Genomic DNA, 26783 nt, shown 5'->3' with positions numbered 1-26783 from the left:
AGCTAAACAAAATATATTAACATTTAGGTCATCTCTTTTTACTTTTAATTTTTAAGTGGCCACCAGAAAATTTGAGATGACTTGTGTGGCTTACGTTATATTTCAAATGAATAGTATTCCATTTTATGATGATACCACACTTTATTTATTCATTCTACTGTTGGTGGATACTAGAGTTTTCTAGTTTTTAGTTATTACAAACAGTGCTGCTTTGAACATTCTTGTACTTGTGCCTAAGTTTCTCTAGGATTTAATAGGGGTACAAAATTATTTTCCTAAGAGGTTGTGCTATTTCAGGTTGGCAGATGGAAATATGCCAAGTCTCTACCCTCCCAACCTCCACCAAAATCCCTAAGAATGATAGAAAAGATAAATTTAAAAATCCACAGCCTTAGCTCAAAGCCACGGGAGTAGCTTCACAAACACTCCCCTCCTAAGAAATGCCCTGGAGCGACGACAGGGTGGTTAGCTGGGGTCGTGCAGGAGGGCAAGCGGTGGTGGCCCGGCAACCCCGCACCCTTCCTCCTTGGACCAGGCAACAAAGGGTGTCTTCCTCCAGCCTGGAGCAGTTGGTGTTAGGAAAGGGCAGGGTCCCAGAACCCTGAAGGCAGGGAAGGAAGGCCCTCTCTGACTTGCCACTAGAAGTCACCTCCCACCTCTTCCTTAATTCTTAGGGGAATCCACCACAGAAAAACAAGCCCCAGCAGCTCATTCCACCTCTTCCCTAGTGCCAGAAAACAGAAGCGGTAGAATCTCAACTACAAAGATAAATTGCACTCAGCAATGACCAAACAGTATGAGAAAGCCAACTCCACTCAGGACAGAAAATAAAAACAAACATAAGAGCTCAAAGCCAATGAATCAAAGTTAACGGGGAAAGCCCAAGGGCAGTTTAGAATAGCATAATTAATATCCTCAGACAGGTGTAAACAGTACATCAACTCAAGATTATATGAATGAAAAGTGTTATCATTAATAAAAAACTCAGTCTATGAGCAGCAGAAATTGTAGTTGAATAATTAGAAAACAGAGCTCTGGCTTCTTATCAGTACTTGAAATTATATCTATTTATTATATTTACATATTTGTTTTTATATTATATATTTGTAAACCCCTCGAGAACTGGGATATTTGGTCAATTTTATTCTTGAGCCTCTATCCCAGGCATGTAAAAACAGTTCCTAGCACATAGTAGAGGCTCCATAAATATTTGTTGAATGAGTAAGTGACAGGTATCAACATGCAAACATACTACCTTTATTTAAAACAAATTATCCATTTATTATCACTGATGAGGATAAGTACAACTTAATAATAAATAATAATGTCTTTATAATAATAATAAATTATAATAATTTATAATAATAATAAATGTCTTTCTCCAGCCCCACCCCTTAATTTGTGACTCAATCTCAATCTTTTGAGACAAGAGCCTTCTGAGAATTTCATAAAAGCTATGGACCTTTTCCCTAGAAAACTGCACCTTCTTGAATATGTGCAACGGTGTGCACGTGATTTCAATTTGGGAATCATCCCTTCAGGGCACAGGTCTGTGAGGAGAATGGATTGAGTTCGGAGGAGGGCCAAACTTGGATGGATAATAAAATGATATATCACATATTGGTTGTAGATATCTCAAAATATCATTTATTCTCATCACTACCTTGAAGTTTTAATTGTTATTGTACCTACCACTGTATCTTGTTATTTAACGTGTTAACAGAAGCAGGTTTATTGCTATATCACTAACCTTTTTTTAAAAAATATTTTGAAAACTGTATTTCAATATAATTTCCTCTTACTATATATTTTAAATTATTATACATTTAAAAACATTATCCCAAGAACACAGGCTTCTGCAGATCATCACATAGATATATAGAAAAAAAAGGTTAAAAATCCTGCCCCAGGGGACCAGTGATCCATAGTTAGGAACCTCTGCCTCAAGCTGAATTAGAAATCTGCAAATCTTACTGGATTCATGTTCTAGTATACAAACTCCCAAACACATGCTTTTGAAAAATTAATTTTTAAATTTCTATTTATTTTCTAAAAATATGTTTTATATATATGTATTCACATGGCTCAAAATTCAAAAGGTATATAGTACACAATTCAAAGTTTTTCTGCTACTCCTGTCCCTCAGCCTACCCATCGCCCTCCACTCCCTAAAGAAAAGTAATGTTATTTATTTCTTGGGCCAAATTACTTTCAGTTTCCTTACAAGTATGGGAAATAAAATCTCCAAGTCAGACACTATCATGGGGAAATACAAATTATAAATAGTATCTAAGAAATTCATAAAATAAAAGAAAATTTGCTTGGTTCTAGCATTTCTCCCTTACCGATAAGATATCAGACGAAGGGTGGGGGATCTACTTTAGTGGGATCATAATTCCTATGTTTAGATTACTATGACTACTTAAGTGATTCGATAAGATGAAACAACATTAGAATAATTGGGATCCCAGAAGAAGAAGAAAGAGAGAGAGGGGCAGAAGGTATATTGGAGCAAATAATAGCAGAGAACTTCCCTAATGTGAGGAAGGAAACAGGCATCAAAATCCAGGAGGCACAGAGAACCCCTCTCAAAATCAATCAAAATAGGTCAACACCCCGACATCTAATAGTAAAACTTACGAGTCTCAGAGACAAAGAGAAAATCCTGAAAGCAGCTCGGCAGAAGAGATATGTAACCTACAATGGTAAAAATATTAGATTGGCAAGAGACCTATCCACAGAGACCTGGCAGGCCAGAAAGGACTGGCAAGATATCTTCAGAGCACTAAACGAGAAAAATATGCAGCCAAGAATACTATATCCAGCTAGGCTGTCATGGAAAATAGAAGGAGAGATAAAAAGCTTCCAGAACAAACAAAAACTAAAGGAATTTGCAAACATGAAACCAGCCCTCCAAGAAATATTGAAAGGGGTCCTCTAAGCAAAGAGAGAGCCTAAAAGCAGCAAAGATCAGAAAGGAACACAGACAACATACAGTAACAGTCACCTTACAGGCAATACAATGGCACTAAATTCATACCTTTCAATAGTTACCCTGAATGTAAATGGGCTCAATGCCCCAATCAAAAGACACAGGCTATCAGATTGGATTAAAAAACAAGACCCATCCATATGCTGTCTGCAAGAGACTCATTTTAGACCCAAAGACACCCCCAGATTGAAAGTGAGGGGGTGGAAAACCATTTACCATGCTAATGGACACCAAAAGAAAGCTGGGGTGGCAATCCTTATATCAGACAAACTGGATTTTAAAACAAAGACTGTAATAAGAGATGAGGAAGGACACTATATCCTACTTAAAGGGTCTATCCAACAAGAAGATCTAACAATTGTAAATATCTATGCCCCGAACATGGGAGCGGCCAATTATATAAGGCAATTAATAACAAAAGCAAAGAAACACATTGACAACAACACAATAATAGTGGGAGACTTTAACACCCCCCTGACTGAAATGGACAGATCCTCTAAGCAAAAGATCAACAAGAAAATAAAGACTTTAAATGACACACTGGACCAAATGGACTTCACACACATATTCAGAACATTCCACCCCAAAGCAACGGAATACACATTCTTCTCGAGTGCCCATGGAACATTCTCCAGAATTGATCACATCCTAGGTCACAAATCAGGTCTCAAACGGTACCAAAAGATTGGGATCATTCCCTGCATATTTTCAGACCACAATGCTTTGAAACTAGAACACAATCACAAGAGGAAAGTCGGAAAGAACTCAAATACATGGAGGCTAAAGAGCATCCTACTGAAGAATGAATGGGTCAACCAGGAAATTAAAGAAGAATTAAAAAAATTCATGGAAACCAATGAAAATGAAAACACAACTGTCCAAAATATTTGGGATACAGCAAAGGCAGTCCTGAGGAAAGTGTATAGCAATACAAGCCTTTCTCAAGAAACAAGAAAGGTCTCAAATACACAACCTAACCCTACACCTAAAGGAGCTGGAGAAAGAACAGCAAATAAAGCCTAAACCCAGCAGGAGAAGAGAAATCATAAAGATCAGAGCAGAAATCAATGAAATAGAAACCAAAAGAACAGTAGAACAGATCCACGAAACTAGGAGCTGGTTCTTGGAAAGAATTAACAAGATTGATAAACCCCTGGCCAGACTGATCCAAAAGAAAAGAGAAATGACCCAAATCCACAAAATCATGAATGAAAGAGGAGAGATCACAACCAACACCAAAGAAATACAAACAATTATAAGAACATATTATGAGCAACTCTATGCCAGCAAATTAGATAACCTGGAAGAAATGGGTGCATTCCTAGAGATGTATCAACTACCAAAACTGAACCAGGAAGAAATAGAAAACCTGAACAGACCTATAACCACTAAGGAAATTGAAGCAGTCATCAAAAATCTCCCAACAAACAAAAGCCCAGGGCCAGATGGCTTCCCAGGGGAATTCTATCAGACATTTAAAGAAGAATTAATACCTATTCTCCTGAAACTGTTCCAAAAAATAGAAATGGAAGGAAAACTTCCAAATTCATTTTATGAGGCCACCATTACCTTGATCCCAAAACCAGACAAAGATCCCATCAAAAAGGAGAATTACAGACCAATATCCTTGATGAACATGGATGCAAAAATTCTCACCAAAATACTAGCCAATAGGATCCAACAGTACATTAAAAGGATTATTCACCACGACCAAGTGCGATTTATCCCTGGGCTGCAAGGCTGGTTCAACATCCGCAAATCAATCAACGTGATACAATACATTAACAAAAGAAAGAACAAGAATCATATGATCCTCTCAAGAGATGCAGAAAAAGCATTTGACAAAGTACAGCATCCTTTCTTGATCAAAACTCTTCAGAGTATAGGGATAGAGGGTACATACCTCAATATCATAAAAGCCATCTACGAAAAACCTGAGAGCTTTTCCCCTAAGGTCAGGAACGCGGGAGGGATGTCCACTCTCACCACTGCTATTCAACATAGTATTAGAAGTCCTAGCCACAGCAATCAGACAACAAAAAGAAATCAAAGGCATCCAAATCGGCAAAGAGGAAGTCAAACTCTCACTCTTTGCAGATGATATGATACTGTATGTGGAAAACCCAAAAGACTCCACCCCAAAACTGCTAGAACTCATACAGGAATTCAGTAAAGTAGCAGGCTATAAAATCAATGCACAGAAATCAGTGGCATTCCTATACACCAACAACAAGACAGAAGAGAAGACAAATCAAGGAGTCGATCCCATTCACAATTGCACCCAAAACCGTAAGATACCTAGGAATAAATTTAACCAAAGAGGCAAAGGATCTGTACTCAGAAAACTATAAAATACTCAGGAAAGAAATTGAAGAAGACACAAAGAAATGGAAAAATGTTCCATGCTCATGGATTGGAAGAATCAACATTGTGAAGATGTCAATGCTACCTAGAGCAATCTACACATTCAATGCAATCCCCATCAAAATACCATCCACTTTTTTCAAAGAAATGGAACAAATGATCCTAAAATTTGTATGGAACCAGAAGAGACCCCGAATAGCCAGAGGAATATTGAAAAAGAAAAGCAAAGCTGGCAGCATCATAATTCCGGACTTCCAGCTCTATTACAAAGCTGTCATCATCAAGACAGTATGGTACTGGCACAAAAACAGACACATCGATCAATGGAACAGAATCGAGAGCCCAGAAATGGACCCTCAACTCTATGGTCAACTTATCTTTGACAAAGCAGGAAAGAATGTCCAGTGGGAAAAAGAAAGTCTCTTCAACAAATGGTGTTGGGAAAATTGGACAGCCACATGCAGAAGAATGAAACTGGACCATTTCCTTACACCACACACAAAAACAGACTCCAAATGGTTGAAAGACCTAAACGTGAGACAGGAGTCCATCCAAATCCTAAAGGAGAACACAGGTAGCAACCTCTTCGACCTCAGCCGCAGCAACTTCTTCCTAGAAACATCACCAAAGGCACAGGAAGCCAGGGCAAAAATGAACTATTGGGATTTCATCAAGATAAAAAGCTTTTGCACAGCAAAAGAAACAGTCCACAAAACCAAAAGACAACCGACAGAATGGGAGAAAATATTTGCAAATGACATATCAGATAAAGGGCTAGTATCCAAAACCTATAAAGAACTTATCAAACTCAACACCCAAAGAACAAATAATCCAATCAAGAAATGGGCAGAAGACATGAACAGACATTTTTCCAAAGAAGACATCCAAATGGCCAACAGGCACATGAAAAAGTGCTCAACATCGTTCGGCATCAGGGAAATCCAAATCAAAACCTCAATGAGATACCACTTCACACCTGTCAGAATGGCTAAAATTAACAAGTCAGGGAATGACAGATGTTGGCGGGGATGTGGAGAAAGGGGAACCCTCCTACACTGTTGGTGGGAATGCAAGCTGGTGCAACCCCTCTGGAAAACAGTATGGAGGTTCCTCAAACAGTTGAAATTAGAGCTACCATTCGATCCAGCAATTGCACTACTGGGTATTTACCCCAAAGATACAAATGTAGGGACCCGAAGGGGTACGTGCACCCCAATGTTTATAGCAGCAATGTCCACAATAGCCAAACTGTGGAAAGAGCCAAGATGTCCATCGACAGATGAATGGCTAAAGAAGATGTGGTATATATACACAATGGAATATTATGCAGCCATCAAAAGGAATGAGATCTTGCCATTTGCAACGACGTGGATGGAACTGGAGGGTGTTATGCTGAGTGAAATAAGTCAATCAGAGAAAGACATGTATCATATGACCTCACTGATATGAGGAATTCTTAATCTCAGGAACAAACTGAGGGTTGCTGGAGTGGTGGGGGGTGGGAGGGATGGGGTGGCTGGGTGATGGACATTGGGGAAGATATGTGCTACGGTGAGTGCTGTGAATTGTGTAAGACTGTTGAATCACAGATCTGTACTTCTGAAACAAATAACGCAACATATTTTAAGAAAAAAGAAAAAGAAGAAGATAGCAGGAGAGGAAGAATGAAGGGGAGTAAGTCAGAGGGGGAGACGAACCAGGAGAGATGATGGACTCTGAAAAACAAACTGTGGTTTCTGGAGGGGAGGAGGGTGGGGGGATGGGTTAGCCTGGTGATGGGTATTGAGGAGGGCACATTCTGCATGGAGCACTGGGTGTTATGAACAAACAATGAGTCATGGAACACTACACCAAAACAAATTATGTAATATATGGTGGTGATTAACATAATAAAAACAATTTAAAAAAAAAGATTACTATGACTACTATGTCTTTTATTACTAATTCAGGAGTCATTTATGACTTATCTACTCAAGTTGAACTAATGATACGATACACAAGCTGTCATGAAAAATGCCAGTTAATTGCTTTGAGTGTAATGTTTTTTTCCAAAATCATTTGTGTCTACATTGACTTTTTCTACAAATCAATTAAAAAAAGATAACAAAAAGTTGGCAAAGGACAAAAAATTCAGATAAGAAATACAAATGTTCAGTAAACAAAGAGAGATATTTAAATTTACAAGTAATCAGAAAGCTTCAAATTCAGATGAGACCCCTTTTATTCACCCATCAGATCAGCCAAGAAATGGAGAATATCCAGTGGCAGAGGGGTGTGAGGATGTGAATGCTGTCATGGTCTATGCGTTGGACTGTAAGTCGGCACAGCTTTTTTGAGGGCAATTAAAATTGGACATCTACCTAGTCTTCATCCCAACAATTCCATTTCTAGATCTCTATTCCACAGAAATCCTTGCCCGTGTACACAGAGATGCATGGATGAGGTGGTTCACTGCAGCAATGCGTGTGACAAGAAAACCGGACACAGTCTAAACATCCATCAATAGGGGAATTATTAAATTGTAATACATTCATACTACGGAATATTACGCAGGAGTTTACATGAATGGGGTAACTCCCTATGTACTAGAAGAAAAGAAATCTAAGACCTACCATGAAGCAAAAGAATCGAGTTGTAGGATGTTACCACTTACGTTAAAAAAAGAGAAAGAAAGAAAGAAAGAAAGAAAGAAAGAAAGAAAGAAAGAAAATGACACAACAAACCTATTTTGTTGTCTATACATATGTATGTAGACAAATGCATGGAAAAAGGTCTGGAAGGACATATATGAAATCCAGAGTAGTGGCTATCTCAGCGGTGGGGGATCAGAACACAAGGAGGATGTTCACTCTATAGCTATATTCTTTCATTTTTATATATTGAGAATATAATCATGTATTCCTTGTCTAATGGAACAGAAGTTTAGATTGACTCTAATTTTAAAGAGAGCCTGCCAAATTTAACTTTTAAAATAAACACTGAATTACAATCGATAGAGGTTGAATTGCGATATGGAGGGGGAAATACCTTTCCTCAGAGCTACTGACTTCCAAATTCTGGACCAACAAGGATCTTAGAATGCAGTTAAGTTTTTTGTATTTGTCTTTGGAGAGAATATACTCACAGTTTCTCAGCCCAACGGTATGCCTTCCATATATTTTCATCAATGTAAGAAATAGAATTTCCTTCGAAATTTCTGTAAAGAAACACAGTTCAGATCCTTGAATAGGTAGGAAAAGAATGAACAGAGTAAGTAAAAGAAGCATTGGGAACCTTGTGGGGAATATTCAAATGCAGAAAATACCAGCATTCTAATTTCCACAGCTATCGGCATCCCAGTTTGCGCAATTAAGGAAGAGATGATGTGGGGCTGCTGGCGCAAACAAGGCATCTCCCTAGAACCTGAACTTCCTATCTTGGACAGATATTGCCAGTTAATTACTTTGACTATAAGTGTTTTTTCCAAAATCACTGATGTGTCCAAAATGGCTCCTTCGTAAATCAGTGAGAAAATAATAATTCGACAGAAACATGGCAAAAACGTATCACTATAGGCAAACAAAGGTAAAGAAACCCTAAGCCAGGCAACACCAAAGCTTTGGCTCAGTGCCCTCTGTTGAAACCTCTTCAGCTGTTCGCATAAAGGAAGTTAGAAATTAGAGGAACTAATATGGAGAGATTTCGTAGACGTACTGCATAAGGAAAAGCAGCAAATCACTGAGCAAGGAATAGAAGTATTACCTCATTAGGGGAAAAATGGCAAAGGAAAGCGATGGGAAGGAAGGACTCACACTGAAATGGTAACAGGAGTTATCTTACAGGTGGTAGGGAGGGTGGGGTGGGATTTTTACATTTTATCCTATATGCTTGTGCCATTTAGAAACAAACAAACAAACAAACAAACAAACAAAACCCGAGTGAGAGTGTATCCACGAATTGCATGTGTTTAAAAGAAGCCATGAAATGCCGGAGACTCCGTTTCATCCACTAACTCTATGTATTTTTACCTTTAGCTTTCCTCAGCAACAACTTACCTATTCAGTTTATAGACACATTTTTTTCTAGGGGAGTCAGAAAAGAAGGCAAAACAGGTACCCATCTGCCCATCTGCCTAGTGGCCATTTCCAGGAACCAGAAACCTTCTGGTTGCTTTATGTTCCCTGAGAAAAGATGCCTAAAGCTGAACTTAGCTCCCTCAAGCTGGCTCTCCTTCCCAACTGCTGTGTTTCCACCTGTTCTTCCGCCATTGTACTGCTCATCCAGGACAAAAACTTCGAGAGTCATGTTTCATTTTTCTCTTTTCTGGACACACCCTACCCGCTACTCTCATCAGTTACTCAGTCTTGTTGCTTCTTCCTTTGCGGTGCTCTCAGGATTTTCTTTCTACTCCTATCACAGCCACTCTGATCCGGCCCCTTGTCATTTTACTCCCAGCTTTTGCTAGAGCATTCTATCTGGTCTCCCTAGATCAAGCTTTCCTCTCTAGATCGCTCTACATCGGGAATCAAAAACAATCCTCTTGAAGAATGAAGGGGAGTAAGTCAGAGGGGGAGACGAACCAGGAGAGATGATGGACTCTGAAAAACAAACTGAGGTTTCTAGAGGGGAGGAGGGTAGGGGGATGGGGTAGCCTGGTGATGGGTATTAAAGAGGGCACATTCTGCATGGAGCACTGGGTGTTATGAACAAACAATGAGTCATGGAGCACTACACCAAAACAAATTATGTAATATATGGTGATTAACATAACAATAAAAAATTAAAAAAAACAATCCTCTTGTTTTAATGATATGTATCTCTTGTGGGAAAACTTTCAGTGACTCTCTATATCTCAGAGTGTAACTTTCAAACCCCTCTAGATGATAGTCAAGGGTTTTCACAGTCCTATCTTTCACAGCGTCCTAACCTAATTCTTAATTCCTGATCGGTCTTGCAGCCGGTCTTGCAGACTTTGCCTAGACTATACTCCCTATTTTTGCTCTATTTAACAAATCATAGCCACTCTTTAAGTCTCAGCTAAAGTTTTAGCTTATCCATGCAGCTCTCCCTCACCTCCACACTCTACTGATTACAGATTTAGCTTATCCCTGCAGTTCTCCCTCACCTCCACGCTCTACTGATTACAGATTCTGGTGAATTATAGCACCTATGGTCTGTACTTAATCATAGGTCACCTCCCTTTCTATGCCTGTTTCCTTTCTTCCCACCTATCATTTCACGTTCTAAAGACAATGTCATACTCTCATGGATCCCACAACACTGAGTCCTGGGCTGGGCACAAAATAGGTGCTATATATAGAAGGCCAGGGGACAAAGATGAGTTCTGAACATGACTGAGGAGTCAAATAATAAGAGATAACACTCATATGTATGCTAGGCACCAATATAAGTGCTTTACCTGTATTAGCTCATCTAAATCTCACAATAAGCCCACGAGATGGTAACTATCATAATTCGCATTTTCCGGAAAAGGAAATTGAATCAAAAGCTATTAAGTGACAGACCTCGGTTCAAACCCAGGTGGTCTAGTTCCAGAATCTCTACTCTTAACCACTTTGTTGTATCACCTCCAATGAGATGGAGAGAAGGACATGTTGCTATAAAGAGGATGGAGCAAATATGGGAGAGTAGAGGTTAAGGAATGAAATGATGGGGATAAAAAACTGGATAAGAAAAAGGAATAAGGACAATTGCAAGTAAAAGATTGGAGAAGGGAGAACAATAGCAAAGAGCAAAACAAAGATAAGGGACAGTTGACAAAGAAAAGGTAAAAACAGAAAGTCAACATGGGTTGGGGAGATGAGGAAGGCCCAGGAAGACCTCAAAGAAAAGGCTGCCATGGCAAGCAGGAGGCAGAGAACAAATGAGGAAAGGCAATACTTACAAGATGGTGAAGGTGCCATTGTAGGTGCTGGGCTCTGGCACAGGCACTCTGTGGAGCCTCTGCTTTGGGCTGAAACCGGTACACGACAGCGTCTCATCTTTGCAGATACAGAGCTCACATATGTTGATGTTCGTGGTAGCATTCTCTTCCGGTTGCTCAGTTAAAGTTGCGTATGACTTTTCTGGGGTATATTTTACAAAATGCAGCACTGAACGCTGGGTCGTTGGGGGAAAAACTGTCTCAGATGACTCCGGTTGCGGACGTACAGTAATTTCCAGGTCCATAGGTGGAACCGTGACTTTAGTCAGGTTTGGATGTTGACTCTGAACCTGTTCTGGATGGGCAAGTGTCACCTCAAGGTCCTTTGGAGGAGGAGCTATAGTCTTCTTCGTGGCTGTAGAATGTGTAGGCTCTGTAATAGCTTCTGGAGTAATGGTAAGCCCCAAGTTCACATGATGAACTGTGGTGCTGGGTGATGCTGGATGCTGACCTTGATCCTTACTTGGAGGTGGAGCTGTCACCTCCTGATGAAATGGATATTGAACTACAACCTCCTTAGGTGGCTCTGGAGGCTGACTTGGGGTCCCCCGCATAGGTAGAGAAAGTTCAGTCTCTTTAGTGAATTCTGGAGTTATGGTAAGCCGCAGGTCCAAAGGTTGAACTGTGACTTCAGCCAAAGTTGGATGCTGAGTCTGAACCTGCTCTAGGTGTGCAAATGTCACTTCGAGGTCCTTTGGAGGAGCTGTAGCTTTCTTCAGGGCTGTAGAATGTTCAAACTCTGTAGTGGGTTCTGGAGTTACAGTAAGCTCCAGGTCTAAAGGTTGAGCTGTGACTTCATTCAAATGTGGTTGCTGAGCCTGAACTTGCTCTGGATGTGGAAGTGTCACCTCGGGGTCCTCTGGAGGAGACAGAGTCCGCTGCAGGGCCGTGGAATGCACAGCCTCCTCGGGGCTCTCCGCTGACTGAGCCGGGGCCTCTGGCTGTGCTGGGGTGGGCCCAGGCTTCTCGGGGCGCCCTGCAGGTGGAGCCGGGACCTCCGGCAGGGCTGGGGTGGGCCCAGCCGCCTCGGGGCGCTCTGCACGCGGTGCCGGGGCCTCCGGCAGGGCTGGGGCGGGCCCAGCCGCCTCGGGGCGCTCCGCTGCCTGAGCCGGGGCCTCCGGCTGCGCTGGGGCGGGCCCAGGGTCCTCGGGGCGCTCTGCAGGCGGAGCCGGGGCGTCCGGCTGCGCTGGGGCGGGCCCAGGCTCCTCGGGGCGCTCTGCAGGCGGAGCCGGGGCGTCCGGCTGCGCTGGGGCGGACCCAGGCTCCTCGGGGCGCTCTGCAGGCGGAGCCGGGGCCTCCGGCTGCGCTGGGGCGGGCCCAGGCTCCTCGGGGCGCTCTGCTGGCGGAGCCGGGGCCTGCGGCTGCGCTGGGGCGGGCCCAGGCTCCTCGGGGCGCTCTGCAGGCAGAGCCGGGGCCTCCGGCAGGGCTGGGGTGGGCCCAGCCGCCTCGGGGCGCTCTACAGTCTGAGCCAGGGTTTCTGGCTGGGCTGGGGTGGGCCCAGCCTCCTCGGGGCGCTTTGCAGGCGGAGCCGGGGCCTCCGGCTGGGCTGCGGTGGGCCCAGCCTCCTCGGGGCGCTCCGCTGGCTGAGTCGGGGCCTCCGGCAGGGCTGGGGCGGGCCCAGCCTCCTCCGGGCGCCCTGCAGGCGGAGCCGGGGCCTCCGGCTGCGCTGGGGCGGGTCCAGGGTCCTCGGGGTGCTCTGCAGGCGGAGCCGGGGCCTGCGGCTGGGCTGCGGTGGGCCCAGCCTCCTCGGGGCGCTCCGCTGGCTGAGCCGGGGCCTCCGGCTGCGCTGGGGTGGGCCCAGCCTCCTCGGGGCGCTCTGCAGGCGGTGCCGGGGCCTCCGGCTGGGCTGCGGTGGGCCCAGCCTCCTCGGGGCGCTCCGCTGGCTGAGCCGGGGCCTCCGGCTGCGCTGTGGTGGGCCCAGCCTCCTCGGGGCGCTCTGCAGGCGGTGCCGGGGCCTCCGGCAGGGCTGGGGTGGGCCCAGCCGCCTCGGGCCGCTCTACAGGCTGAACCAGGGTTTCTGGCTGGGCTGGGGTGGGCCCAGCCTCCTCAGGGCGCTTTGCAGGCGGAGCCGGGGCCTCCGGCTGGGCTGCGGTGGGCCCAGCCTCCTCGGGGCGCTCCACTGGCTGAGCCGGGGCCTCCGGCTGCGCTGGGCAGGGCCCAGGGTCCTCGGGGAGCTCTGCAGGCGGAGCCGGGGCCTCCGGCTCCACTGGGGTGGGCCTAGGCTCCTCCGGGCGCTCTGCAGGCAGAGCCAGGGCCTCCTGCTGCGCTGCGGCGGGCCCAGGCTCCTCGGGGCGCTCTACAGGCTGAGCCAGGGTTTCTGGCTGGGCTGGGGTGGGCCCAGCCTCCTCGGGGCGCTTTGCAGGCGGAGCCGGGGCCTCTGGCTGGGCTGCGGTGGGCCCAACCTCCTCGGGGCGCTCCGCTGGCTGAGTCGGGGCCTCCGGCTGGGCTGGGGTGGGCCCAGCCTCCTCGGGGCGCTCCGCTGGCTGAGCCGGGGACTCCGGCTGCGCTGGGGTGAGCCCAGCCTCCTCGGGGCGCTCTGCAGGCGGAGCCGGGGCCTCCGGCTGCGCTGCAGTGCGCCCAGCCTCTTTGGGGCGGTCTTCAGGTGGAGCCGGGGCCTCTGGCAAGGCTGGGGTGGGCCCAGCCGCCTCGGGGCACTCTACAGGCTGAACCAGGGTTTCTGGCTGGGCTGGGGTGGGCCCAGGCTCCTCAGGGCGCTTTGCAGGCGGAGCCGGGGCCTCAGGCTGGGCTGCGGTGGGCCCAGCCTCCTCGGGGTGCTCTGCAGACTGAGCCGGGGCCTCCGGCTCCGCTGGGGCAGGCCCAGGCTCCTCCGGGCGCTCTGCAGGCGGAGCCAGGGCCTCCGGCTGCGCTGGGGCGGGCCCAGCCTCCTCCGGGCGCTCTGCAGGTGGAGCCGGGGCCTCCGGCAGGGCTGGGACAGACCCAGCCGCCTCGGGGCGCTCCGCTGGCTGAGCCGGGGCCTCTGGCTGCGCTGGGGTGGGCCCAGCCTCCTCGGGGCGCTCCGCTGGCTGAGCCGGGGACTCCGGCTGCGCTGGGGTGAGCCCAGCCTCCTCGGGGCGCTCTGCAGGCGGAGCCGGGGCCTCCGGCTGCGCTGCAGTGCGCCCAGCCTCTTTGGGGCGGTCTTCAGGTGGAGCCGGGGCCTCTGGCAAGGCTGGGGTGGGCCCAGCCGCCTCGGGGCACTCTACAGGCTGAACCAGGGTTTCTGGCTGGGCTGGGGTGGGCCCAGGCTCCTCAGGGCGCTTTGCAGGCGGAGCCGGGGCCTCAGGCTGGGCTGCGGTGGGCCCAGCCTCCTCGGGGTGCTCTGCAGACTGAGCCGGGGCCTCCGGCTCCGCTGGGGCAGGCCCAGGCTCCTCCGGGCGCTCTGCAGGCGGAGCCAGGGCCTCCGGCTGCGCTGGGGCGGGCCCAGCCTCCTCCGGGCGCTCTGCAGGTGGAGCCGGGGCCTCCGGCAGGGCTGGGACAGACCCAGCCGCCTCGGGGCGCTCCGCTGGCTGAGCCGGGGCCTCTGGCTGCGCTGGGGTGGGCCCAGGGTCCTCGGGGCGCTCTGCAGGCGGAGCCGGGGCCTCCGGCTGCGCTGGGGCGGGCGCAGGCTCCTCGGGGCGCTCTGCTGGCGGAGCCGGGGCCTGCGGCTGCGCTGGGGCGGGCCCAGGCTCCTCGGGGCGCTCTGCAGGCAGAGCCGGGGCCTCCGGCTGCGCTGGGGCGGGTCCAGGGTCCTCGGGGTGCTCTGCAGGCGGAGCCGGGGCCTCCGGCTCCGCTGGGGCGGGCCTAGGCTCCTCGGGGCGGTCTGCAGGCGGAGCCGGGGCCTCCTGCTGCGCTGGGGCGGGCCCAGCCGCCTCGGGGCGCTCTACAGGCTGAGCCATGGTTTCTGGCTGGGCTGGGGTGGGCCCAGCCTCCTTGGGGCGCTTTGCAGGCGGAGCCGGGGCCTCCGGCTGGGCTGCGGTGGGCCCAGCCTCCTCGGGGCGCTCCGCTGGCTGAGTCGGGGCCTCCGGCTGGGCTGGGGTGGGCCCAGGGTCCTCGGGGTGCTCTGCAGGCGGAGCCGGGGCCTCCGGCTTCGCTGGAGCAGGCCCAGGCTCCTCCGGGCGCTCTGCAGGCGGAGCCGGGGCCTCCGGCTGCGCTGGGGCGGGCCCAGGCTCCTCGGGGCGCTCTGCAGGCGGAGCCGGGGCCTCCGGCTGCGCTGGGGCGGGCCCAGGCTCCTCGGGGCGTTCTGCATGCGGAGCCGGGGCCTCCGGCTGCGCTGGGGCGGGCCCAGCCTCCTCTGGGCGCTCTGCCTGCGCAGCCGGGACCTCTGGCTGCGCTGGGGCGGGCCCAGGCTCCTCGGGGCGCTCTGCAGGCGGAGCCGGGGCCTCTGGCAGGGCTGGGGAGGGCCCAGCCGCCTCTGGGCGCTCTGCAGGCGGAGCCGGGGCCTCTGGCTGGGCTATGGTGGGCCCAGCCTCCTCGGGGCGCTCTGCTGGCTGAGCCGTGTCCGGAAACGCAACCAAAGTTTCAGTCAACTCCTTAGGCAGGGCCAACATCTGGGCTGGAGCTGAGGACCCCAAGTAATGAAAGCCCCCCGCCTCTGCTGGGGGTGTAAATACCTGGGGCGATTCGGGCGGGAATTCATAAGAGTGCGAAGACCAGGGCTCAGTGGGCCCCAGGAGGTCGGCGGTCAGCTGGGCAGGGTCCAGGGCCCACTCCGGAGGCTGAGCTGCCTGGACCAGCAGACACGATTGCCACGTGAGGAGGAGCAGCGGGACCCAGAGGCGCAGCCGGGACATGACACGCGGAGGCTCTGGGGCGCACTGAACCAGGTCAGGGCCTCTAGCTGGACTGCGGTGGGCCCAGCCGCCTCGGGGCGCTCCGCAGGTTGAGCCGGGGCCTCCGGCTGGGCTGGGATGGGCCCAGCTTCCTCGGGGATCTCTGCTGGCCAAGCCGGCACCTCCAGCTGGGCTGGGATGGGCCCAGCTTCCTCGGGGAGCTCTGCTGGCCAAGCCGGTACCTCCAGCTGGACTGGAGTGTGCCCAGCCACCTCGGGGATCTCCCGCTGCGCGCGAGTGGGAGTCGAAGTGTTATGTCAGCTCCGTGATGCGCGCACCGTTAACAACTGCGAGCCCCTCCCCTGCCTATGTCCCACCCTTTATGACACCTTTATTAGCTGGGCACAGACGGGCACCGTGCCCCTCGGAGCGAGCCCTTTTTCCGGAATCACCGGGGCCCAAGCCTCCCTTCCCCCTACAAAGGGCACAATCACCTCCTGCTGCTCACAGCGAGGCAGGATGGCCCCAGACTCCAGAGGCTCTGAGGTGGGAGGGGGGAGTTGCAGTTTCCCAGGGACACCGCAGGACCTGGCGTCCCCGGAAATTAAAAAATGCTAGTCCAATTCTGACGGATTGAACTCGGCCTCTTCAAAGCTTAAATCCGAGAGACACTCTTCCTCCCCTTGGCCATCCTGCTTCCAAGAAAAGTAGCTGACCTGCAGAATAAGCATCAGTCAGGGCAGTGGGGAAGGGAACACATTTTACAGATAGTTATTCTAAAATGTTGCCATTTCCTCTAAATTCTCAATATGCATGTCTGAGTATTAAGTCGCCACTCTGTTAGGAGGAGGGTGCCTACCACTGAATCAGTGATGGCTCCCAAATTTCTGTAGGAGGGGTTTTGGGGTGGGGGCTGGGGGGGCAGGTGAGCATTCATTCTGGGAATGAGGGTCTGAAACCAAGAGAATAGCCCTCTATTTACACTGGTATGGGAAAACTTGCCCCATTCCACCTTGACTCAACACAGCCGTCAGTCTAGAAAAAGTAACAACACCGCTTTTCAGAGGTCTGACCCTGTTTGTTCACATGGAGAAGGCACTTAGGATGTTCGAGTTAGCATGCTAAACAATTTTCTTGAAATAGTGTAATTAGCACCCAGTTTACATCCTTCACAGCCCTTTTTATGATCTGTTTTATTTGAGTCCTTGTTTATGGTCTGGCACAAGCTCTAGCACGCAAACTGTAAGAGAGAAGGGTTTTATCTTATTCCCAGAGTCTAGCACATAGTAATGGTTTTTAAACGGAACTGATTCCAAGACTGGCCTTATTTAGGAATGGATCTGTTGTTACAATAAGGTTTCTGAAATCTTTAGCATCAATACAGAATCTCTTTCTCTCACATTTCACAGAAAGCTAGACTTTACTTAAAGTGTAAACTTGGGTAAGTCTGAAGTTCCCTTGACTGGCTTGATTTAAATTGAATTAAAATAACTATTTTGCACAAAAAAAACCTTCAAATACTTTTTCAGAAAGTAACCATCTTTCCTTTCTCCACTCTTCCCTTCAAAACAAACAAACTTTGCAACTTTGGAGTGAGTTCAATCATCAGAAATCCAGCCCCAAATTCAGTTTTCAATGACATGAAACACATTCTTTTCTCCTCTTTTTTTTTTTTTAAACATTCTATATGCAGTACATTAATATCTTCTTTTAGAAATTACTTTGGCAACTTAATCCCTAATTCAGGGCATTGATAGAAGTGATTTACAGAAAAGTTCTTCAGTAAAATATTTCATACAAGATATGTATGAGATGCTGACATCTGGGTAATACACCTTATTTGAAAGGCCTAATGGTTTTCAAACACTGTAGCATAATCTCACTTAAGGTCAGAGTTACTCTGTTCCTAAATCCCTGAGATTCTGTTTGAGGGGAGCTCTAAAAGGCTGTGTCTTCTCCTATGTCCACAACAGTGGGAGTGTTCTGATGCAATTTGCTCTCCAAATTTTAAATAAGGGGTCAGAGCCAAGGGCCAGGACTTCAGGAAAAGCCCCAGAAACTCTCTGCACTCAAAAGCAGTTTCAGAGTTTTACATTTCCCAAAGGATGATAGAGCGAACTGTACGTGCCAAAGTCTTCCAAATCCTGCCGGTTGCTTTAAATTATGGCTACACTGGCTGTGGAACCCTCGAGCTCTAATCTCCACATACTTGAATTAAATCCTGTAGCTCCTCTTCGGTTCTGGCATCTGTAATCTCTTCACAGGGTCTATATTCCACAGCTATTTTACCACTTTCTGAAATAAAGTTAACAAGTAGCATATCAAAATTTTTCTTGTTCTAAAACTTGCTGTATATAACTGGGATAGCACCCAGTAATTAGACATTCTTTTGATTTTTTAAAAACTATTTATTTATTCGAGAGAGAGAGTGCACAAGCAGGGAGAACAGGAGGGGGTGAGGGAGAAGCAAGCAACCTGCTGAGTAGAGAGCCTGATGAGGGGCTCAATCCCAGGACCCTGGGATCATGACCTGAGGCGAAAGCAGACCTTAACCAAATGAGCCACTCAGATGCCCCAGAGACATTCTTTTGATTTCTAAAAGCAGAAAATAAAAGCATTTTCCCAGAAGTTTTCTCATCTCAAGCTTCAGTTTTTATCATAACTATTTTTTAAAAAGATTTTATTTATTTATTTGAGAGAAAGAACACGAGCAGGGGGGAGGGGCAGAGGGAGAGGGAGAAGCAGACTCCCCACTGAGCAAGGCAGTCCGACATAGGGCTTCATCCCAGGACCCTGGGATCATGACCTGAGCGGAAGGCAGACGCTTAACTGACTAAGCCACCCAGCCATCACTATCATAACTATTTGTGAAAAAATATATATGAAGTTATCAACCATGTGGTTAAAAAAACTTTATGATCTCAGAGATAGGAACTAAGGAATAATGACATAGGAAGTTAAAACTGTGGAAGCAAAAATGTTCAATCATAGTATGATTGAACAGTAAGACATTAGGTAGGGGTAAATTTGAGTTCAAACCTGGAATAGAGACCACTGGACTATGGCTGATACTTCACATTAGAAACAAGGCAAGTATCTACTCCCTGGGAACCAAAATCCCACCAGATACAATGAACAATGCTTTGGAAGGGGGTGGGCAGGGCATGCATTTGAACACTTTATTGGCAGAAACAGGCCCGTGTAACTTAGAGACAATACAATTTACCTTAAGGCAAACTAGAGCTGCAAGACTTTTTAGTCTAAGGAATTTTGAATGTGTACAAGGGCTACCATGGCATATTATGGAGAGGTCAACAACCCAAACGCTTAGTTTGGTTCTTAAAGGTTGTCATTCAGAATTGACAGCTAATGGAGAGTCTACCTGATGACCAGGGAAGTCAGTCTTCACGGGAAGACTTGCCCAGGCTGGAAACCTGAGATCAATCCAGGGTCAACTCTTAAAGCAAATAAGGCCTCTGGGAAGCTTAGCTAGGATTTCTTAGTCTTTAAGACTCAAGGTTCTGAGGGAGGGGAGCAACTGTTTGGGGACTCTCTACTAATTATAAAATTTCCAGAAAAAAAGGCACCTGGGTAGCTCAGTCGGTTGAGTGTCCCACTCTTGATTTCGGCTCAGGTTATGATCTCAGGATTGTGAGATCAAGCCCTGCATGGGGCACCATGCTGGGTGTGGAGCGTACTTAAGATTCTCTCTCTCTCTCTCTCTCCCTCTTCCTCTCCTCCTCCCCTGTCTCCCTCTGCCTCCCTCTTTTACATAAAATAAAATAATAATAAATAAAATAAAATAAAATAAATTAAAATAAAATAAAATAATAAAATTAAATTAAAAAAATAAAATAAAATATAAAATAAAATAAAATAAAATAAATAAAATAAAATAAAATAAAATAAAATAAAATAAAATAAATTTCCTTCGAGCCTGGATTGATTCTCTCTCTCCCTCTCCCTCTACTCCTCCCCTGCCTCCCTCTTTTATTTAAAATAAAAGAATATTTTAAAAAAATAAAAATTCCTTTGAGCACAGCCTGTAACATTCATACCAGTGTAGAACTCCATAGGGAATACAATCAACATTATTCAGTAGGATGGCCACTTTCAAGGTTCACAAAAATGTAGTTGATCATTACATAAGAATCATGGTCACCCAATATGTCAGTGCCAGAAACAAAAACTGAAACTGAGTTGATTCCAAAAGCATAATCTAATAATTCTCCAACAGGAAAATAATAATGATATGTCAACATATTTTGTCTGCTTACCACGTTTCAGAGATAGTTCTAAGCTTTTTATATTCATCATCTCATTTATTCTTACTATACCTCCCATGAGGTAAGCTGAATTATTAACCTTATTGTGCAGATAAAGAAATTGCAGCTTAGAGAGACTAAATACCTTCAAATTTGACTATAAAACCTAAAATTGCATCAGAAATCTAAGAGACAGAGTTAGGACTCAACAACAGATGTCTAAAGTTTATAATCACTATACTACTTTGTGTTATGGGCAAGCAATCAAGAAACACTGGGTCAAGCACTTTCTATGTGGAGGCAAGTCACTGTATATCTATACCCTGGGGACAATAATACTTACTGTCATTTTTCCTCACAAATGCTACGAAGAACAAATTTGAGACTGCTGCTTAGAAAGCATTTGGTGAATAAAAGAATGTGAAGTGTTTTCATCCAACTAACTTCTCAAAATGAGTTTATTTGCTCATGGAAACTGAAGTTCTTTAAGGACAATAAGAAAGAAAGAGAAAGAAATCAAGAGAGAAATAAAGAGAAGAAAAGAAAGAAAGAAAGAAAGAAAGAAAGAAAGAAAGAAAGAAAGAAAGAAAGAAAGAAAGAAAGAAAGAAAGAAAGAAAGAAAGAAAGAAAGAAAGAAAGAAAGAAAGAAAGAAAGAAAGAAAGAAAGAAAGAAAGAAAAGAAAGAAAGACGTAAAGGACAATCAAGAAAGTCTTACCTAAAACTACAATCAACAGTTTCTGGAATGCATCTGACACAGCCTTCTGAATAGCAAGCTTCTGGGTTGTTTTCCTTTTCATCAGAACTGATAATGGCCCTCAATTCAACCAAAACAAATGGATTTAAAATACCTAGCTGAATGATAACTGATTTTTATGTTATATATTTAAATATGAAAGTGCATCCATGATTCTTAGATCATTATCTTAGCAACTAAGGGCAGGCACAACACAAGCACTTGGTGGAATGGCTCTGCTGTAGGTATATCCTGGCCGGGCACAACTGTACTGCCCTGATCTACCCCAGAAGTTCCTGAAGTACCAGAAGGGAGATGCAAGCCAAGAAGGTGGCACAAATCTCACATCACTCACAGATTTCAAATGGACAAGTTGAAACTATAATCCTACAGACCCTGCCTATTCTCCTGGGCATCAAGGGCTGGAATCACAGAGTGAGAAAGATTTGGTGGTAGCACACATGACCTGGTCTTTTCCTGAGCATCACCCATGGGAACCTACTCCCCTCCATTTGCTAACAGCCCTGCCTCTGCCTTAAAACCCTAAGCCTAAGTGCTACGGACTCTGGGAAAAACCATACCAATTGGAATACCTTTTCTAGGAATCTATATTTGATTCTTTACACACCAGCCCTTTATAGGAGGCAAAGGACTGAACATTTACACAAGAGTTTATTTAAATCTTTAGATGATGATTTTGCTGGGATCATTGAAGGCTACAAGAGATCTGTATTTAAAGGACTATCTTAGCACAAGGCAAATTCTTCTTCTTCTTCTTTTTTTTTTTAGCACAGGGCAGATTCTTAACCAAAAATGGGAAAAACATTACTTCCCTCTTCCTAAACTTCCTGGCAGAAAGTCAGTTTTAGAATTTTAAAGCTAAGTTCTTTTAGGTATTGTGTATGATAAAAACCTGTATTGTACGGTAGAAAAGCTCTGCCCAGGGTTTTAGTAGCTCAGCAAGGGGAGGGCTTGATGATATATCTGAAAAGATGAGTTTCAGAAAGAAAGAGAGATTCTACCTCCACTCCACTCCACCCCCACCCCCACCGTAAACAGACCTTCTTCCAGCTTCTCCAAAGGCTCCTCGGCCATGCCAACTCCAGGACTCCTGCACTCATAGGATGGCAACACCACCTCTAAAGCACAGAAGAATTTCAGGCTCTGCTTCTGAAGTGGTACCATAGCATCTTTATTTTCTCTTTCTTCGAGGTCAGAAAGATCCTGAAGCTGTTAGGATTTTAAAATAAAGGTCCTTCCTAGGATCTCAACATAGACTTCAAGATGTTTTGTTATTAGAAATAAAAACTAAACTCCAGTAAACCCAGCTAACAGTTGAGGTCCTATAGCTTCAAAATCAAGTAAGACTTGCAAATGAATTATTAAATACAGAAAACTAGTTTTTTTTAATCTATACCCTACAAATACTGGCGAAAATTATGGACATCACTACCCAAGTCATTGAAAGTATTATTAATTCTAGGTGGCAGGCCGATGCCCAGGTCCTTCCACTTAGAAGCCTCTCACATCTTCTCCCCACACCCACTTCTCTCCTCTCTGAAGTCCAGGATTTCAATGTTGAAATGAGTCTGATTAGCCAAAGAAAATCTATAAAGTTTACCTTGATGATCCTTTCTGACCATCCACTGAAACCAAAATAATAATTTGCCAATTCTTGGCACTGGGAGCTATTTAGGGCAAGGGCCTGATGTTGAACTGCTTTATGTTTGGTGCCAAGACGAACCTAAAGACATAAGAGAGAGACTGAAAAATAGCACAACCCGCCACAGAGGCTTATTTTGAGTACACCTGAGGTTGATCAGTACCTACTTCAGAGACTGGCTGTGAAGATTAAAAAGGAAACATCACTGTAAGCAATGAGCTCATAGTAAGCCCTAAATAAATGGTATTCATTATTTTTAAGGTACGGTCCTTTTCTGCATCATTTCCAGGGCTTCTGATTGAATTGGAAGATTTCCCTGACCTCTCGTGGTGAGAGTGATGATGAAAGCAACTAAGGAAGCCCTCCAGAAGCAAATTATGTAGGTGAGCAAAGGAAATTGTTTTTGTTTTCCCATCCTGTAGCTCCTGTTTGAGAATACGACCTGCAGAGCAGACAAGATGGACGACACGGAGGTAGGACCTTAATCTGCAGCACCCTCCTCCCCAAGTTACTAACCTGTTAGAACAAGGAATATACATACCTCTATAAATTTTATAAGCAACTAAACAACTAGAGGTTCATTTGCATTAATAAGCTTCTTTGAGAATGCAAGTACTTCCAGTCTAACTTACGCTCTATGGTGAATTTCTTAAACGTTCTATCTTAAATGTCTACTTCAACTCTAAGCAGGGTGTAGTATGGTAATATATTCATAAAGATTCAAATAATGCAAATGAAGTCACAGCACTATTAATTCTTTATTGATTTGTTCGTGCATCTTCCTCTATCACTAGTTTATAAGCTCCTTACGTGCTTGAAGGAACCATCTCTCACTCTTTTCTCATTCCTAAAACCGAGCACATTCTGTTGTTGATTGAGTGAACAAATGAAAGAACGAGTGATAAGAAAATAAAATTACTTTCTCCAGCTGAAGCTGCATGCTGGGAAGAAGAAATGAAGATGAACTTGTAAATGTTGAGTGCTGCAGGGGAGGCTAATGGCGAGGCAGAGTGGAGCTGTTCTGGACAAGAAGGAAGCCTCAGAAGGGCCCCGAGCCTCTCCGTCAGAGAAATAGTTGTCACCTTGGGAAAGCTTGCCAGTTCCTGCTGCCAACCATTTTCCTTCATGCTACTGAAAAAAACTCTCTCAAATGCCTTAGGCCTTTCCTTGATTTATTTTATTTAAGACATTATTCTTTTTCCTGTATTTAAAAAGGCAAACAACAACAACAACAAACCCAACCAGGAACTATATGTAGTTGCCAAAGTAGAAAAGAACATATAAGTAAACTGGATAACAAATTTGGAAAGCAGGGGTAGTAACCCAAGGTTCTGTGTTAAATAAAGAAAAGAGATCTAATATGAATACGCTCTGCTGTCAACTATATATTGACTTGTAGAACATTTCCTTCATCACTCTCAGTAATCTCAAAACCTAAATTTACGAAATGATCTTAATGTCCAATGAGAGACAAAAACCTCATTTCTTACAACTGATACAAAGTAATTGTTTCATAATCTATAATATCTGAGGGGCTAGGTGAACTTTTCACAGGCTAGAAACAGGCAGACCATAGTTTGCAAACTAAAGAATGTCTGACAGGTCATCATTTCAATCACAGGGAGTGAAGCCAAGATTGAAGAGGGTGTTGAACAAGTAGGTAGTATACCTAGAGTCACATCTGAGCAGAGTTCTCAGATTCAATCAAGGTTAAATCAATAAGGAAAGGCATATGATAAGAACAGGCAGCCCCGTGGGGAGCCTGGGTGGCTCAGTCGATTAAGCATCTGCCTTCAGCTCGGGTCACGATCCCAGGGTCCTGGGATCAAGCCCCACGTTGGGCTCTCTGCTCGGCGGGGAGCCTGCTTCTCCCTCTCCCTGCCGCTCCCCCTGCTTGTACACAATCTCTCTCTCTGTCAAAGAAATAAATAAAATCTTATAAAAAAAAGAATAGGCAGCCCGTCAGTGTGAAGTAGCCAGATTAAGAAGCCAGTTAGAGAAGGTTGATAAAGACATACAATTACAAAGTGAAAGGTTTGGAAATCTAAGTCTCACTCACTTATTCAGAGGAAATGACATGGTCCTTGATAAAGAAATGGTGATTGAACTGAGGCACATACAGAAATATAATTCTGGGGCTCTGGGAAAGTAAAATGGACAGCATGGTTAGTATGGAATAAAGTTCCTGTAGTGCATTAAAGAATGTTTTAACCATTTCCTGGGAATTGAAGGGAGTCCTGAATAGGCAGTTTGAGACTGATGATGATAATGACGATGAAGCATCCTTTATAAATACAACAGATGAAAGAATTTGTCATTTTATTTTTTTAAAGATTTTATTTATTTGAGAGAGAGAATGAGAGATAGAGAGCACAAGAGCGAAGAGGAAGAGGGAGAAGCAGACTCCCCGCTGAGCAGGGAGCCAGATGGGGATCATGACCTGAGGCGAAGGCAGATGCTCAACCGACTGAGCCACCCAGGCGCCCCTAGAGTTTGTCATTTTAAATCCACATAATAGTAAATATAAGCAAGGCTCTTCCTGTTAAGATTTCTTAAATTAAGGGGCAGGATAAAATGCCACGGGATTTAACAACAGTAAGTTGGGGTTTGGAATCTCTAGCTTCCAGTTATTATCATGAACCTTAAGTAAGTCACTTAACTACCTACAGTTCGAGTTTCTTCGTCTAAAAAAAGAAAACAAACAAAAACCCAGGGAGACCGGAGGATCGATGTAGCAATGCATCTGAAAGGATTCCGTAAATCAGAGTGCTGCACAAATGCTAGTCTATTATAACGGAATTCAGCACTCCGTCCCAGTGGAGTTAGGAATTTCGTATTTGGACCCACCTTCACTGGAGAATTCTGAAAAAGATGCTTCTCGTGGCATGCCGTTTGAGCTCTGTGAGCATCCCTTGCTGAATAAAACTTGATGATGGCATAGAAACCAGGACGGGCAACTGCAGCGTTTGGGAAGTACGCGGACCGAATACAGAAGGCCACACTGGGAGAAAACTGTGAACAGAGAATGCTGTGGGGTGGTCCCACGCCAAGTAAGTGCATGAAATTTCACGTCCAGAAACCAAAACTGCCCGTTCCCTTATATTCCCTAAACCCTTCTGCACATACAACCCCAAGCACTTCTCATTTCATGAACAGGTCTCCCTCTGACATCCTAAGATTCGAGAAGCATTAGAAGGCAACATGTGCAGGCTGTTGAGAGTTACCTCTCAGAAATCTGTTGGGGCTGACAAGACTGCTGAGGTCCCCTCTAGAAATAAGATTCCTCTCCGCGGAGACTACCAGGCGCGTGAGATTTCAAGGCCAGACTCCAGGGCTCCCAGTCACGGGGGGGTGTGAGGGGGACATACGGCGTTCTCCTCCCTCCCTCCCTCCCTGACTCGGCTCACAGGCAAAGCCTCGGCCGTGGGCCCAGAACTCAGCTCCCACACCAGCAAGGTTTTGTCGCTTCCGTTGGGAACCGCAAACGAGACCAATCCCGCCATCCTACCACCACTGCGCATGCGCGGCTAAGTTCAAGTACCAGTGCGCCTGCGCAAGGCGCGCCCGCGCTTTTTAAAAAAGAGCTCGTGCGAGGGGCGGGACCAGCCCAGCGCGAGTGGGGCGAGGGCTGTTCCCGGCCCCTCCCACTCTGGGCGGGTCTCTGACTACTTCCCCTCCCGCAGCCCCACCACCTCGAAGTCGTGTTTAGTGCTTCTCTTTAAGTGTATTTTTAGGATAGAGTCCAAAGGCTGAGCTTACAGGATCCTAGGGTACGGATATCTTTAGAGCAGCCGGCTTCAAAATCCTTAAAAAGTGTTCCTTGATTTTCCTACGTAATTTTGGTGAATTGCTTAAGTGTGCTTGTTGGGATGAGAGGGTGTGGGAGTTTGGCAGGCAGGGTGAGAAGGAGGTACACATTTGGAAAAAATCAGAGTGAGTCCAAGTAGGGCACCAACACTGGAGTTCATGGTGCCCTTGCAAAAGGGCCGTTCTAAGCACCCAGTCAGCTATTTTGAGGACTAACACACTAAGAGGGAAAACAGGTCCTAATGATCCTTATTTTAATTCTAGAAAGCCTGAGCCAGAAGGGACCTTAC

At 46.3% G+C, this 26783-nt stretch overlaps 1 protein-coding gene and 1 pseudogene across 1 annotated transcript in view; both read right to left on the bottom strand.

The window, feature by feature from the left end:
• The window catches only part of LOC114203961 (uncharacterized), a 50530-nt gene extending 34470 nt beyond the window's left edge, over positions 1–16060 (bottom strand). Inside the window, exons 1-3 of the mRNA XM_088027060.1 lie at positions 15515–16060; positions 11241–15418; positions 8481–8552 (exon numbers count right to left, since the gene is read on the bottom strand). Coding sequence (XP_087883186.1) covers positions 8481–8552; positions 11241–15418; positions 15515–16045 — 4781 coding nt within the window. The 5' untranslated portion in view covers positions 16046–16060. The remainder of the gene's footprint in view (positions 1–8480; positions 8553–11240; positions 15419–15514) is intronic.
• A 2060-nt stretch (positions 16061–18120) lies between these two features.
• LOC114204090 (RAD52 motif-containing protein 1-like) lies at positions 18121–26189 on the bottom strand (annotated as a pseudogene).
• Positions 26190–26783: the final 594 nt, after the last annotated feature.

The sequence above is a fragment of the Eumetopias jubatus genome, unplaced genomic scaffold (genome assembly GCF_037043125.1).
Source record: "Eumetopias jubatus isolate StellerSeaLion01/CBP00866 unplaced genomic scaffold, mEumJub1_p1.0 scaffold_10, whole genome shotgun sequence".
NCBI lineage: Eukaryota > Metazoa > Chordata > Mammalia > Carnivora > Otariidae > Eumetopias > Eumetopias jubatus.
Note: the sequence above shows the minus strand (reverse complement) of the source record. Positions and strands in the feature narration are given on the sequence as shown.